Source organism: Ursus maritimus, unplaced genomic scaffold (assembly GCF_017311325.1).
Source record: "Ursus maritimus isolate PB19 unplaced genomic scaffold, ASM1731132v1 scaffold_10, whole genome shotgun sequence".
Taxonomy (NCBI): Eukaryota; Metazoa; Chordata; class Mammalia; order Carnivora; family Ursidae; genus Ursus; species Ursus maritimus.
In genome coordinates this window covers 79,606,797-79,622,789 of record NW_024423344.1, presented here as the reverse complement: position 1 = coordinate 79,622,789, position 15,993 = coordinate 79,606,797, and the positions used below count along the sequence as shown (strand labels likewise).

Below are 15,993 nucleotides of genomic sequence, written 5' to 3'. Positions count from 1 at the left end.
AAAAAATTAAAAAAAAAAAAAAAAAGCACACTCTAGCCTGTACTCATAAGAAACAATCCACAGTAAATTATGGAGATTTTTTACTGCCAATTTATCAGACTGATAGATACGGGGTCTAGGTAGACATGGGAACCAAGCTTCAGCAAAGCACTGGAAAAGTCTTACACATTTTCGTGGATAAATTGGAGAATCCTGGACTGGGTATCAAGGACCATTTGGGCAAATCAATAATTGGATGAACAATTTTAACCTGGAGGATTATTTTTTTTTTAAAGATTTTATTTATTTGAAGGGGTAGGAGAGGGGCAGAGGAAGAGGGAGGGGCAGACTCCCTGCTGAGCAGGGAGCCTCAACGTGAGGCTGGATCCCAGGACCCTGAGATCATGACCTGAGCCAAAGGCAGAAACTTAACTGACTGAGCCACCCAGGCACCTCTGGAGGCTTGTTTCTAGTATGTTGGTATTAAGACTGAATTTAAATGCCCCCTGCCTTGACCAAATTCATGTTAAGCCCTACCCCAATGTGACTACATTTGGAGAAGGCCTGTGAGGAAATTAAATAAAGGTTAAATGAGGTCATAAGGGTGAGGACATGACACAATAGGGCTGGAACCCCTGTGAAAGGAAGAGACCAGGGTTCTCTCCCTGCCATATGAGGACACAGTGAGAAGATGGCCATCTGCAAGTTAGGAAGAGCACCCTCACCACGGACTGAATGGGCCAGCACTTTAACAAGTGACTTCCCAGCCTCTGGAGTGGTGAGAAAATACATTTTCAGAGCACCTGGGTGGCTCAGTCAGTTGAACGTCTGTCTTTGGTTCGGGTCATGATCTCAGGGTCCTGAGATCGAGCCCCACTTCGGGCTCCCTGCTAGGCAGGGAGCCTGCTTCTCCCTCTGCCCCTCCGCAGTACTCATGCTCTCTCTACTGCACGCACTCTCTCTCATGGAAATAAAAAAATTTAAAAAAGAAAAAAAGAAAAAAAAAAGAAAATACATTTTCTTTCTTCAAATCATCCTGTCTATGGCACTTTGGTAAGGCAGACTGAGGAGACTAATGCAGTTAGGGAGTGAAACTTTACAATATATACATGGATGACAAGTTAGATATAAAAGTCACATACACCAAATCTAATAGAACTGAAAAAAATCTGGGCATCATTAATAATTTAGATGCAGAACTGGGCGCCAAAATAAGTCTGACAGTCTGAAAAGGGCTAACCCTAACGAGAGAACATTCAGTGTAAATGAGTATATGATCCCACTCCTGAATACTACAAACAAACAAATTAAGGCAGCTTTTACTGAGTGCTTTCTGCACGTCAGGTACTGTTCAAAGTCTTTAACTGGTATTGTCTCCATCACTCCCAGGAACTACTCCCAGGAATAAGTACTGCGATTACACCTATTTTTCAAGAGGATACATACTTTGCCAAGATCATCAGGCAGTGTGACCTACTGCACGCCTACTACCTACCTCTCCAGAGATGGAGGTGGCCCACAAAAAACAAACACTGCTCGGCAGGCCTAGGGCTAGGGCTAGGTGAGTCCAAAGAGAGTGGACAGGAATAACAGCAACACTTCATTCCCCAAAGTATGATACTCTTAGGGCACACTTACGCCACTGAGTATCAATACACTTAATATTGACATAAATCTAGAACACTGGCAAGTACAGTCCAATAAGCCCACAGCAAATACCTTTTGGACTTAAACAGGATATAAATAACAATTTGCGCATGAATACTTTCATTCTTGCATGAGCACGTGAGAAGGAGCTTCTAGCCTCATCTCTTCCCTCAGCTTCATTCCCTTCTGTATTGGTTAAGGTGAGCAGCCGGACAAAATCACTACACCAGCCTCTCCTTCCCTCAATTTCCACAGTTACTTTACGATCATAAGCTATTAACAGGACACAAGTATGGTATTTTTGTTTAGTTCAGCGACTAGATGGCGGTGGCAGTAACAAGGGAATCGTCATCTTGTGAGCAAGAGCAACCCTCTGTGGATTTGACCGCGTGCTCTGCCGTACCCTTTCATCAGCTGTGCAGCTGTGAAGTAGGCAGCCATGGCCTGGTCGTGCTCGCTCTCCACTGCAAACGAGTGCCCGTATGCCACCCACGCCGGCCCGTAAGTCTTCTCAAGTGTTGTCGCTTTGCTGAAAAAAGAGATGTCATTCTAGTCATACACTCATTCTTCAATTGTTAATCTTATATAAACTGATGGCTTCGAGGGTATTAGAACAAATGAGCTCTCAACATATTGAATACTTGTATAGCAATTGTGTTATTTCAAATAAAACAATGCTTAATAGTACAAGCAAAATTTTAAGAAATTTTGAGAGGTCCATAACTTTTTAGGTATGATAACCCACTGGCAACCTGTACAGAATTGACAAATATAACTTAATCCAGGAGCTTTGTTTCACCAACGGTGGTGGCAGCAAGCCTTTATTGAGACACCATGTTAGAGGCCTTATATGCATCACCTAATCCTAGTAACTTGCAAGATAAATCATTATATTTTAAACATAAGGATACTGAGCCGGGGAAGATTAAGTGACGTCCCATGGATGGTGGTAAGAGAGTCACTCTGGTTCTGCAGACTGAACTGCACAGTCTCAAACAGTCGTAAGTAATCTCCGGTCAGCAGACACACTGGTGACCCATACCATAAAATATGGAAAACATAAAGGATGTGATTCCCATTTCCCAGCATTTTATTTTCTACGTTTTCTACCACTCAAATGTTTCATGTCGAGTCCATCACTTAATCAGAGAAGCACACCTTCCTACTCCACGAAAAAGTACAAGTTCTTCTAAAATGCATAAGACTCAACTAACCAGAGAATTCCTCCCTATTTTTTTCCTAGTGAAAGATCCTTACATGTCATCCTCCTGGTTTTACTAACGAGCCTGGGATACAAGTATTGGATCATTCCCATTTTTAAAGAAGAGAGAGGGTCAGAGAAATTAACTTTCCCAAGGAATTACAGCTAGTAAGTGGCAGGACTTGCATTTGAATTCAAATCTGGGTCCAAAGTTTATACACTTTCCCTTAGGAGCCATTTTCTATTTTGTTCACGTGGAAGAAATCAGTTGTTACAATATTTTAAATCTCTAGTAATTCTTCCCACACTAGACATTTTTCTGTACTTGCATAATTGAATAATACTGGTTAAGGAGCTTGACTGGGTTGCACGGAGTCCCGCAAGCTAAGACCACAGCAGATTCTTGTTATAAACCAGTTCACTATGCCAAGAATTCTGTTCTACAGACACATTTAGTGATCCTAATCTCACGTGGTTTCATGTAATTTCACAACTGTTAACAAAAAGTCCTAAAAGATTAATAGTATCTCCATAAATGAAAAACAGGTTTCAAATTACATTGTTTCATATTTTTTCTGATTTACAAATAATAAATATATCCTAAGTTCTCGAGAACAAGGTCGACACCACTGACTTTAATCATCTCCCCTCATGACATCTTGTAAAAAGGTACATAATTGACACAACTGAACTGAATCTGCTAAAGAAATCATTCTTTCATACTGCTTTTCAATTATTTAACTAATTATTGTATTGAAAAGGATGAACAAGAAAACACTTCCTATAAGCTTATTACAGATGGAGGAAGACAACAGATTCATACCTGAGATATCTTCTGGCATGTTCATTTTTATGACCAACCATGAGATAGTAGCATCCCACTGCAAACCAAGACACCTACAAAGTTCAAAATTTATTGTGACCGAAGCTGCTTAACTTGCAACTGGAAATCTCTAACATATTAGGCCAGAGAGTGGACTAGATGCTCCATCACATGTTCTAGTTCAAGTTATTCAAGTTAGAAAATTCTCTGAGACAGGGTATTAAGTCCTAGGTGAAAAAGAACAGATTCTTCCTCACAGTGCCTTCAACGATGTCCCTGCATTCGCTAGAAGATGAGACCCCTAAATGCTTAGTTCAAACACAAGCCTGAATCGTGTTCCCTGGCATGAACCTGGCTCTAAGCAGGCACTAACCAGGATCGGCCTCATTAGCTGACTTCTCTTACACTGGTTTTGCCTCTTTCTAAATTATTTTCACACTGGCCTAGGGTACAGATTCTTGTGTGAGCCTTAGGCCTTGATCCTGACTTCTGTCTCTAAAGACATAGTTCCTGATTCCAGTTTCAATTTCTGGGTCCTGGCTGTGATCCACAGCAGTATGGGAGACACGAGGATTCAATCATTACACAGTTCAACAAGGTATCTTACACATGCAATGTGAAAAATCATTACTCCCAAGAGGTGAGAGTAGGACTTTCACTTTCAACATTTTATTTTTCTGTATGTCAAGTATTTTAAAAGAAGCATATATAATTTCTATAACCGGAAAAAAAAGGATTTTTGTCTTAAGCTATTGTTTGTAGATACTTAAAAAAAGAAAAAAAAAAACTTTCGTGGACTGAAAAAGTTAACACTGCTTGTAATTATCATAGCACTAGGAGGTTCTCCTCCAACACCTTGAAATAAAACATTATTCACTTGAATTTAAATATAAGCTACTACTTAAACACCAGTTAAGTATTCTTTTAAGGTTCAGGTATTAAAAAAAAAAAAAAAACACCCTAAGAAAAAAAGGTATACATTTACTTACAGGATTACTAGGATATAGATCCACCAACTTATGAGAAAGATAGAAAAGTTCTACATTAAAGAAAAAGAAAAAAAAAAAACAATTATATCCAATGAATTTTAAGATATGACTTTCCTTCAGTTAAACTCTCCACAATCAGACTTTGTTCTCACAGCAGTAATTTCATACTTTTCTTTTTTTCACCTAATGAGATATACAAACTGCACGGGGCAGCTGCTACAGCTGTTTCATTCACTTCCCCCCGCCCTGACTCCTGACCCCATAAGTGGGTGCTAAGTGCTTCTGAGTGGCTGGAAAACCGGATGAGTGGCACAGGACAGAGCACATCATGGTGCTTAAGAAGCACCTATCTTAGGGGCGCCTGGGTGGCTCAGTCGTTAAGCGTCTGCCTTCGGCTCAGGGCGGGATCCTGGAGTTCTGGGATCGAGCCCCACATCAGGCTCCTCCACTGGGAGCCTGCTTCTTCCTCTCCCATTCCCCCTGCCTGTGTTTCCTCTCTCGCTGGCTGTCTCTGTCAAATAAATAAATAAAATCTTTAAAAAAAAAAAAAAAGAAAGAAGCACCTATCTTAAAAACTGATGTCTCTCACTCCATGGCCTTATTATGGACCATCTCAACCACCCACAACCAATGTGAGTAACCAAACTTTCAAGTTTATCAAATCAGCAAGATGATTTCTTGAGTAATGTGTAAATCCTAGCACGCCATGATGACGTTTCCTACGTGCAGACTCGGACTCATCAGACCAGGACAGCCATTGTGACCGCGTCCGCAACAAGCTCCGGCAGATGTGATGCTGATGGTCCATAGACCACACTCTGAGCAGCAGGGGTTTGGAACTGGGAGTGTCTGGCTTTCTACACTCCTGACAGAGTTCATTATTCAGTTTAAAAGATTTAAGGGCAAATATCATCCAAACGTAACAATGTTTCTGAAATGTTAAAATACGGAAAGCACAAGCAAAAAATTCTATCCCCCTCCAGTTTCTAAACAGTTACTGCCTGCTGTCTTATCAATATTCTTACGGATTTTACAAAAAAAAAGGAAAAAAGGAAAAACGGAAAAACTGCCCCCCAGTACTCTAAAGCTTATGTAACCTAAAGCACAAACTACATTTGAGAAAAGGAGGCAGGGATAAAGAAATAGTGTTCTGGTGGCATAACAGAATTGACCCTCAGTCATTTTGATAAACCTTTCTTACCCTAGTTATTACTTTTATTGGAGAACTCCATTATGTTGTCACCTGCAATCTCAATTATCCAGGATTTATGAGACAAAACTCCCAGTTACAGAAATTTTTTTTGTCTTAACAATTATTATATTTTTTAAGGATTCTATTTATTTATTTGCCAGAGATAGAGAACGTATGCACGAGCAGGGGGAGCGGCAGGCAGAGGGAGAAGGAAGCTCTCCAACGCAGGGCTTGATCCCAGGACGCTGGGATCATGACCCGAGCCGAAGGCAGACGCTTAACCAACTGAGCCACCCAGACATCTCTTAACAATTATTATATTATCTGTTGTTTTAAGTAGGCTCCACACCCAGTGTGGAGTCCAACACAGGTCCTGAACTCACGACCCTGAGATCAAGAACTCAGCTGAGTCAAGAGTCGGACGCTCAACCAAGTGAGCCACCCAGATGCCCCAACAATTATTTTAATTAAAAAAAAATTTTACCATTTGCTTTATTCAGCTCCACAAGTGTCCCTATATGTACAGGTAAACAGTTTGCATGGAAAGGATCTTTCTCCATTACTCTGAAAGTCAAAGCAACACATTTACTACATCAGAAGCAGTATGTAACAGAACATAACTCATTAAAATTAGCTATGTCTAAATACTCATTATAGCATTATGTAAAATACTGTGGGTTACAATACTTTCTTACTTCATCTTCAGGTTGGCACAGTTAAGGTTATAATTATCTTATAAAAGAAAGGGAAAATTCGGGTTCATTTATTAGGTATAAAAATAAACACTATCACATATTTATTTCAAATCAATAGAACTATAACACATAAAATAAGCAATCCAATTATTTAGAAGGATTAAAAGCAATATGAAATATTAAAGAGATCGTAAGCATTTGTCAAAGTTTTTGTGAAATCAAGTATTTTAAGCAACCCCAAAGATCTGTTAAAAATAGCATATGTGGGGGCGCCTGGGTGGCACAGCGGTTAAGCGTCTGCCTTCGGCTCAGGGCGTGATCCCGGAGTTCTGGGATCGAGCCCCACGTCAGGCTCTTCCTCTATGAGCCTGCTTCTTCCTCTCCCACTCCCCCTGTTTGTGTTCCCTCTCTCGCTGCTGTCTCTCTCTCTGTCGAATAAATAAATAAAATCTTAAAAAAAAAAAAAATAGCATATGTGTGCTCACTTCAGCAGCACATACATTAAAAACAGCATACGTAATTTAGCTAAGAGACAAGTTTGAATTGTGTACATTTGAAAACTAGTATGGGAGGATATGGCCTGGCTAGTTAGTGAGCCTGACTGAGCAACCAGTATCTAGAGGATTTTACTAGTCCCTACTTTAACAAAGAATGGATTTTATCAAGATAAAAAGCTTCTGCACAGCAAAGGAAATAGTCAACAAAACAAAGAGGAAACCCACAGAATGGGAGAAGATATTTGCAAATGACACTACAGATAAAAGGCTGGTATCCAAGATCTATAAAGAACTTCTCAAACTCAATACCCAAGAAACAAATTATCAAATAAATAAATGGGCAGAAAATATGAACAGACAATTTTCCAATGAAGACATACGAATGGCTAACAGACACATGAAAAAATGTTCAGTATCATTAGTCATCAGGGAAAGTCAAATCAAAACCACATTGAGATACCACCTTACACCAGTTAGAATGGCAAAAATTGGCAAGACAGGAAACAAGTGTTGGAGAGGATGTGGAGAAAGGGGAACCTTCTTACACTGTTGGTGGGAATGTAAGCTGGTACAGCCACTTTGGAAAACAGTGTGGAGGTTCCTCAAAAAATTAAAAATAGAGCTCCCCTATGACCCAGTAATTGCACTACTCGGTATTTACCCGAGATACAGACGTAGTGAAGAGAAGGGCCATATGCACCCCAATGTTCATAGCAGCATTGTCCACACTAGCCAAACTGTGGAAAGAGCCAAGATGTCCTTCAACAGACGAATGGATAAAGATGTAGTTCATAGATACAATGGAATATTACTCAGCCATCAGAAAGAACGATTACCCAACATTTGCATCAACATGGACAGGACTGGAGGAGATTATGCTAAGTGAAATAAGTCAAGCAGAGAAAGACAATTATCATATGGTTTCACTCATTTGTGGAACATAAGGAATAGCAGGGAGATCGTTAGAAGAAGGAAGGGAAAAATGAAGGGGGGTGGTAAACAGAGGGGGATATGAACCACGAGAGACTATGGACTCCGGGAAACAAACTGAGGGTTTAAGAAGGGAGGGGGTGTGGGGAGATGGGCTAGCCTGGTGAAGGGTATTAAGGAGGGCACGTATTGCATGAAGCACTGGGTGTTATACGCAATGAATCATGGAACACTACATCAAAAGCTAATGGTGTACTGTATGGTGACTAACATAACATAATAAAAAAGTAAATAAATTTAAAAAATTTAAAAAAAAAAGAATGGATTTTATAAGACTATGTGCCAGAATGGTATTTTCAAACTTGAAAATTATAAGACAAATTAGGGGCACGTCTATTCCCCAGACAATGGAATGAAGCTACAGTGTACATAAACTGTGCCTGTAAATCGCTCTTCAGACCACAGTAACCCCTCTAGTACTCTGTGAAAGGTAAAGGCAACTTAAGTCATCACCAATTAGCTCAAGATTACTCAGAAAGCAGTCCCGCACCCTTCTTAGGTAAAAAGGGACTGGACTCTACGTTCCTACACAGAAATGAGTAGATATACTTACACAGAAGTAAGCTTGTAGCACATTTTAAAATCACAGTTATAATAATGTCTTTCAGCTAACGACACTACCACATCCAGATTCTCTTGCAAACCATCTACAGACTCAGGGAGGACAGTTTCACTAGGTTTATTATACTGCAACAGAGAGAAAGGTAAACGTGAACTCGGTGAGCAGCACAAATCAAATGGCAGACTCATCTGGCCCAAGGGCTCGGGTTTGCACAAGGCTGGTGGGAGCCTCTGAAAGCTCTAACTTCCTGTCTCATCCGTCCTCCTCTCAATTAGCTCAACTCTCTTCTCAATTTTATCACGGAACTCCAGGGTAGGAAGTATTTTACAAATTACAAGTTCAGGAAGCATAAGAAAAAAATCCTCATTTTCATACAACATCACCCCATTTATGCGATAGTTCAATCTTTTAGGAGTCCCTAGGAGAAAGACATGTTTTGGAAACTTTTTTAGGATCGTATCATATATTTTAAGTAACTGAAATTTATTCTTGCAAATACGCTAAATTAATAAAAATTAACTTTTAAAAATTTAACTAGTAGAAGAACGGAGACCAAATTTAGTGAAATATTTACATAAAGCAAATACTATGTGTTTTTACTTACCTTTTTTAATTTGTTCTCAAAGAGAAAGCGTAGCAATTCCTGTTCTTCAGTACAGAGCTTGCTAAGAGGTAGTGATTCAAGAAGTTCTTTTTCTTAAAAATGTTAAGAAAAAAGAATGTCCTCACAATATTTATGGGGGAAAAAACATCAGCAGTGAAAAATATTCTTCTATAATTCTTGGTCTAAGTAAATCAAACTCAAAAGAGAAAATAAAAAGATCAAAATGTATAAGAAAAACCAAGACAGTGGTTCCAGACCCAGGTGATAAGAACCACCTGGAGGGCTGAGCCATGAAGCCTTTTAGGCGATGCTGGTCACGACCAGATGCGAGGACCAACAGGCTGGTTTCCCAACCTCACCCTGTGTGGACAATTCTGTCATGCTGGCTATCCTGAGCACCACAGGATGGTTAGCAGGATCTCTGATCTCTAAAAACTAGATGCTAGTAGCAACCTTGCACTCCCATGCCAATTTGAAAAATGCCCATAGAGGGCAAAATCAACCTGGCTGAGAACCACTGCACTAGGCTAAACTATGCTTGAACCCCATTAATACCACAACCCCACTTTCTCTCCGTTTCTTGCATATATCCCCCTCACATTACTGCTCACATACTAGGTCTGTGGGTCTCAGCCCTAGTTGTGCCTTAGGGTCATCCGAGAGCTGTAATACATCTGATGCCAGGGCGCCAAGACCAGAGATTCTATTCCACTTGCCTGGAGTTGGGACCTGCATACTGATGTTTTTAAAGCCCCTCAGGGCTTTGAGGTGCACGCACGCTGGGCACCTCTGATGGTCTTATCACATCAAAACCCCTAAAGATTCTGATAGCAAGGGACACTGTACACTACTGTCCTTTGCAATGTGCTCCACATTTGAAGATGCTAAGGAAGTTAACAGGTCTATTTAAACCTGCATATAGTCTGCTCTTGGTTCTACAGATTTCAGAGGAAAAAAATTCTAAACAATATTAATTGTGCTAAACATGAAAACACCTGAGTTTCCAAACCTTCTTGGGCTGTCAACATGTGATGTGATGTTAAAAGATCAAATGCTTCAAAACAGTAGGCATCGAGCTTCAAAGCTTCTTTGTAGCTATAGGTAGCTAGGGCTCGATTATCCAGGGCATCGTAGATCTTCCCTCGTAGGAGACAAATAGAACTCTTTATCTGTTGAAAAAATGATGAGTCAAACACAAATCAATACTTCTAAACTGAACTTTGGATCAAGAACTATATAGGGGCACCTGGGTGGCTCAATCGGTTAAGGGTCTGCCTTTGGCTCAGGTCATGATCCTGGAATCCCAGGATCGAGTCCCACATCAGGCTCCCCGGTCAATGGCGAGTCTGCTTCTCCCTCTAACCCTCCCCACTCTTGTGCTTTCTCTCTCTAACAAATAAATAAAATCTTCAAAAAAAAAAAAATTTACATACTGTCTGAACACTGAGACTTTTCTTAACCTCTAAAAGGATTTGTTCCACCCCACAACCGTCAAGACGGTATAAATTAACAGAAACAGGAAAGCAAAGTAAAACTTCTCTAATCTATCTCTCCTAGGCTCTTCTCATTTCAACAATCTTTATAGAGAACATGTCATTGTTACTTTGTTCCTTATCTGTTCTGTATAAAAGACAGTAATGATTTAGACAGCAAACAGCACACAAATATTAAACTCAGTTTGACAGGCAGATCTCAATGAAAGGATCTTAGTTAATATGGGAAAATGCAGCAACATAGCACAATGATCATGGATTTATAGGACTGGACAGATCTGAGTTCAAATCCCAGGTCTGATGCTTACTAGTGACCCCAGACAAGTTTCCTTCTCTCATCTAACTTACAAGGCCTTGAGCACTACAGGTGATGGTTCTCTGCATAGCTAGCACATGTTAAGGTGTTCACACAGTAGCCACTGCACTACTACCACTAACAAGAGGATACAGTAATCCAACTTATATTCAGACTCTGACCCTCAAGAAACTCATAACTAAACTTATAGATGATCCAGAGATGGGTGGCTAAAATGGGTAAAGGGCAAAGAAGATTGAGAAAATCCAAACCTAAAAATATTAAAGGATATAACAAGAAAATTTTAGACCTATTCAGTATCCTATGACTTGTAAAAAAAAAAAAAAAAAAAAAAAGTGATTTTATAAAATAATAGCACATTATAAATAAACTATGCTTTTCTTAGCAGGTAAATTAGTGGATAAGCAGTCCAAAAATAATAATGGTAATACCAAGCTCCCTCATAAATACCTTTCTAAGCAGAAAAATGAATGTGCTTCTTAGCACATAAATAGGTACCTCAAGAAGGCTGTTAAAAAAAACAAACAAACAAACAAAAAAACAGTCCAGATGTCCAGATTAGTAATCTGACTGTGAATATTATTTGTTACGTTACATTATATAATGTCTGCCAATAAGGAATTTGCGATTTCAGGCAGATATGAAGTATACAGACTGAAATATTCAAAATAACATAAATAGTAATACCAAACCACTCCCCGGAAAGAAGAAAACTAAAGTAATCAAGGGTTCATGGGGTAGGGGTCGCAACACCGTAAGATGGGGAAAGGGTATTCCACCTGTGGGAGTAGTTTAAGGTATCAAAAATAAGAAGAAAAATCTCAAGTCAGCCTATTTCAGATTCAAGCAATGAAGACATAACTACAGTTTCCAACTAAGGACTCCGAAATGTCTCAGAATCTTTTTGTGTTTCAGTGGCAAGTAGTTGGGAACCAGACTGTTGTAACATGGTTATACTCAAATAAAAGAAGGTGGTTCATGCTTGCCATGTCATGTGAGTAATTCTTACTGATGTTACTCAAGCATGCTTACTGCAGCACAACTCACCGAAGACTGTGACATTTCCCAGTCACTGGAGGGGTCTTTCAAGCCACTCTCATCCTTCAAGTATTTCTCAAATAACCTTTTGTTGATTGGCTCCTCCAGATCGAGAATGTCGAGAGCCTGCTGATGCTCCTTTGCAGCGTACTGGGTAAAGGCCAGAGACACTTTTTACCACCCGCAGCTTCGAACACTAGACTTACACACGAGGACCGCACATTTGAAAAGGGTAATAAAATATCATACCCACTCATGACCTAAATTTAAAATGGAGCGTTTAAAATTTAGAATTCTAAAGCAGACTCTTCTTCATGCATGTCACATTCCAGTAAATGCAGCATCAATATTTTATAGCAAACAATATTAAAGAAAAGACTATTACTAATGTGCCAAGCTCGATCACCAGAATCTGTACACATGTGTAAGGGATGTATAACATTCATATAATTAAACTTTTACCAAAGAAAACTGAAACAGAGAGCAAACTTACATGGCATCTAGCTGCAAGGTAGCGACATGCTTCATACAGCTAGGAAAGAAATTAATCTATTAAAAAAGAGATCAAGATAACATACACCTCATTCTAAAAAAGTATAAGCATAAAATGAAGGAATCTACTTTCATAATTTGTCCTTTTACTGTTGCAGAAAACCCAAATCCAGTCTTTTTAACTCATACTCATTGTGGATCTACTGTTTACTAGGCAGCAAGGATTCAAAAAGGAGTAAGGAGGGGCGCCTGAGTGGCTCAGTCAGTCAAGCGTCTGTTTTCAGCTCAGGTCATGATCCAAGGGGCCTGGGATAAGAGTCCTGCATCGGGCTCCCTGCTCAGTAGGAAGTCTGCTTCTCCCTCTGCCCCGCCCCCCCATGCCTGCACGCACACGCACTCTGAAATAAATAAATAAATAAAATCTTTTTTTAAAAAAAGTAAAATAAAAGAGTAAAAAAAAAACAAAACAAAGGAGTAAGGATCTGCCCTCAAGGAGGTTACGGCAGGAAGACATAAGACACAGCACTACATAAGATATAAACTACCTAAACTCTGAAAGAAGGACGTGAGAAATACTAGCCAGTTAAAGAAAACATGTGCAAGAGAGAGAAAAGTGAGAGGCTGGCCAGCATTCCAGGCACTGAGCATGAACAGCTGTCACAAGTCCAAGGGCCTGCAAGTAGTCAGCACAACTGGGGTGTGTGTTACATGTACTGGTGGTGGTGCTGGGTTCCACACAGACTGCAGAGAAATCTTAAAAGACCTTTGATGCCTACTGATGCATCTAATTTTACCCTGTGGGTGATGGGAGATCACTGAGAGATACCGTGAGTGCTATAATCGGCCTGCGTTTCTGTGTTTTGGGAAGATTACCCTTGTAACGGTTTAAAAGATAGTTAAAAAGAGAGGGAAAGTAGAGTGGGAAAGATGTTACTAGAGAAAAGAGACAAGAGAGGCAAATTAAAGACCTGACAGGTATGAGCAGTAATGAGATGGAAAGGAATATCCATAATTTCAGAGTTATTTAGAAAACATAATTTTCAAAACTTAGTGACTGAGGGGGCAAAACTTAGACTGAGGGGGCAAAAATGACTGAGATTAGGAACAAGAAAATTTCTCCACATTCAGTAAAAAAACCTGAATCCTTTTAAATAATTCTGACATTTAATCTAATGACAGTTTTGAAAAGCTTTGGCAAGTTGTAGAGTTCACACCGACACTTACTTTGTCCAGTTTCCGTGAGCGAAGCGCATGAGCTGCTCTATGATACTGCGCTGTTAGGTAAAGACACTGAGCCAACCAATAAATGTCCTGGGGCTCCTCTGGAAGGGAAAAATCACACAAATGGTCAGAGGTACAAGGAAAAATAGAAAGGTTTTTAAAATATAGAAATCAGAAAAAAAATAGAAGTTGTCACTTACCATGAGAGAGTGAAGCTACTTTATCTGCCCAAAATAGAGCACTTTGATACTGTTGCTATATTAAAAAAAAAAAAAAGTAACTGCACTGTTATTTCAATAGTTTTAAACAGATATCTAGTATTATTAGAATGCCATATAGTAAATCAACATCTTAATACAATAATTGTTTACATGTAGCAGGGGTCTACCAATCATATCTTCATTTTACATCTCAGCTAGGTGAGTTTTGGTTCAGTGGTACAATAAAAACATTGTTTGATATTTACAGCTCAAGAAGGTAGGATTTCTTTTTAAACTTATACATTGGAAAAATGTATCAGCGGGTACCTAAAACACTAGAAAATTTAAACAATTCTTTTGCAGTATTTCATTAGCAATGGTTCTCAGTTCTCCAACGAAAACTAGAAACCCCATTGCCAATCTGGGAAGAGGAATGCTTACAGAATGGTTACACATCTGCTCACTCTAAGTGCCCCAAGAGTGGAAACCAGGCCCCTTTCATTGCTCACTAGTCCCCAGGGCTCCAAAGAAAGTGCTCAGGGGCGTCTATTCCATTCAACTGACTGACCAAAATACAGCCCTCCAATGTACGCAGGCATCTGGCAGCATTTCACACCATTGTGAACATTTCATATCGAATATGCTTTCCCCCCCCCTTCTTGGTTTCCGACTTATTTGGAGAGTATAAACTTTACAAAAACTAAGTGACCTTGCTGATTCTGGAGTCGCTTCTTCAACACTGCTGTTCATTCGAGAGCAGGGCAGGGGATACAGTCAACTTTTTTAAAGTACTGACTCGACAAAACACGGTTATATGTACCTTTATTCACTTAAATTCTGCCAAATAAGAATTAAAACTAAAACTTGAAAATTTTCTATTAACTAGCTAAATTCAAAAGCCACCCTGCAACCTTCCTCCTGGAGTAATCCCTCCACTTCACTGAGCGCCCGCTCTGCGCCCAGCAGTTAGGCTGCTGCAGAGCGGGGCTCCGGGCACATGCGAGGCTCGCGGGGCGCTTAGGTGGTGTCCACCCCCGTGTTCCTCATCCTCCCAGCTGCACAGAAGGCGGGGGTGGGGGTGCTGGACCCCTCCCTTCGGGGGCTTTACCCCAGGGCGAAGGCCCATGCCCGGCCGGACCAAGCGCCACCAAGACCGCGACCACAGTCTCCTCTACGGACCAGCGCTCGGAGCCCGTTTGCCTCACGAGTCCCGGCGCGGGTCGGGCCGCCCACCTGGTCCAGGTACTGCCGGACGCGTTTCCGCAGCCGCTCCAGGTTCATGGCCGCGCGGCCGGGGAGTCCGACCGAGCGCCGTCCGCCGCCCCGGCGCGTGCCCTCCTTCCCGCGGCCCACCGAACCCGCCCGAAGCCCGCTCAGCAGCCGTCCGACCCCGCGCACCGCCCGGAATCTTCCGCTCCCGGCCAGACCCCGCCCCGGAAGTCCTTCGCAAACGCGTCCCCTCTGGCGCCAGAATCGAGGGTCGCACCGTTGGTTCCGAGACGTTCCCTTGGCCCTAGGGTTGCGGGCAGTTGGGGGACCGTGGACGCCTTTCCTTCCCACTCAAGGTTCCTGGTCGCGCGGCGCGTCGTTGTGTCCGTGCGCCGTTCACTCCTATGCTCGTTCTGGGGGCGGGCGAGAGGCGCTCAGGGCCGGCCGCGGGGCCGCCGCAGACGGGCTTGGGGCGTAGGCGGCGACGCGGGCCTCGAAGTTCTGAGGCCGAGTCCGGGCGCGCTGCTGGGGTCGCCGCGTGTCCCTGTCGCGCCGTCTTGCGGCAGAATCCCAGGTGGAGGAAGCCGTGACCCAAACCCAGTGAGAACGGCAGAGGCTGGCCGACTGCGGCCGGGTCCGCCCCGTGGAACGTCATTGTGGACGCGCCTGCGCTGGCGGGGACCCCTGTGCCGTGCCTCCCTTGCAGGGGCGCCCGCCCTGACTAAACTCGCCCGGGCCAGCTGAACCCCTCCCTCGACACCCCGAGGCTTCGTGCTCCGTCGTGCCTCGTCCCATCTTAGCAAGAATCCCCCCTCCGTGTGTGCTCACCCTCGTTTACGGGCCGA

At 41.8% G+C, this 15,993-nt stretch overlaps 1 protein-coding gene across 1 annotated transcript in view; it reads right to left on the bottom strand.

Annotated features, from left to right (window-relative positions):
• The window catches only part of CDC16 (cell division cycle 16), a 30,116-nt gene extending 14,753 nt beyond the window's left edge, over nt 1-15,363 (bottom strand). Inside the window, exons 1-12 of the mRNA XM_040624991.1 lie at nt 15,173-15,363; nt 13,940-13,994; nt 13,743-13,840; nt 12,520-12,558; nt 12,036-12,176; nt 10,189-10,348; nt 9,180-9,271; nt 8,567-8,700; nt 6,316-6,395; nt 4,640-4,689; nt 3,651-3,724; nt 2,030-2,155 (exon numbers count right to left, since the gene is read on the bottom strand). Coding sequence (XP_040480925.1) covers nt 2,030-2,155; nt 3,651-3,724; nt 4,640-4,689; nt 6,316-6,395; nt 8,567-8,700; nt 9,180-9,271; nt 10,189-10,348; nt 12,036-12,176; nt 12,520-12,558; nt 13,743-13,840; nt 13,940-13,994; nt 15,173-15,220 — 1,097 coding nt within the window. The 5' untranslated portion in view covers nt 15,221-15,363. The remainder of the gene's footprint in view (nt 1-2,029; nt 2,156-3,650; nt 3,725-4,639; nt 4,690-6,315; nt 6,396-8,566; nt 8,701-9,179; nt 9,272-10,188; nt 10,349-12,035; nt 12,177-12,519; nt 12,559-13,742; nt 13,841-13,939; nt 13,995-15,172) is intronic.
• Nucleotides 15,364-15,993: the final 630 nt, after the last annotated feature.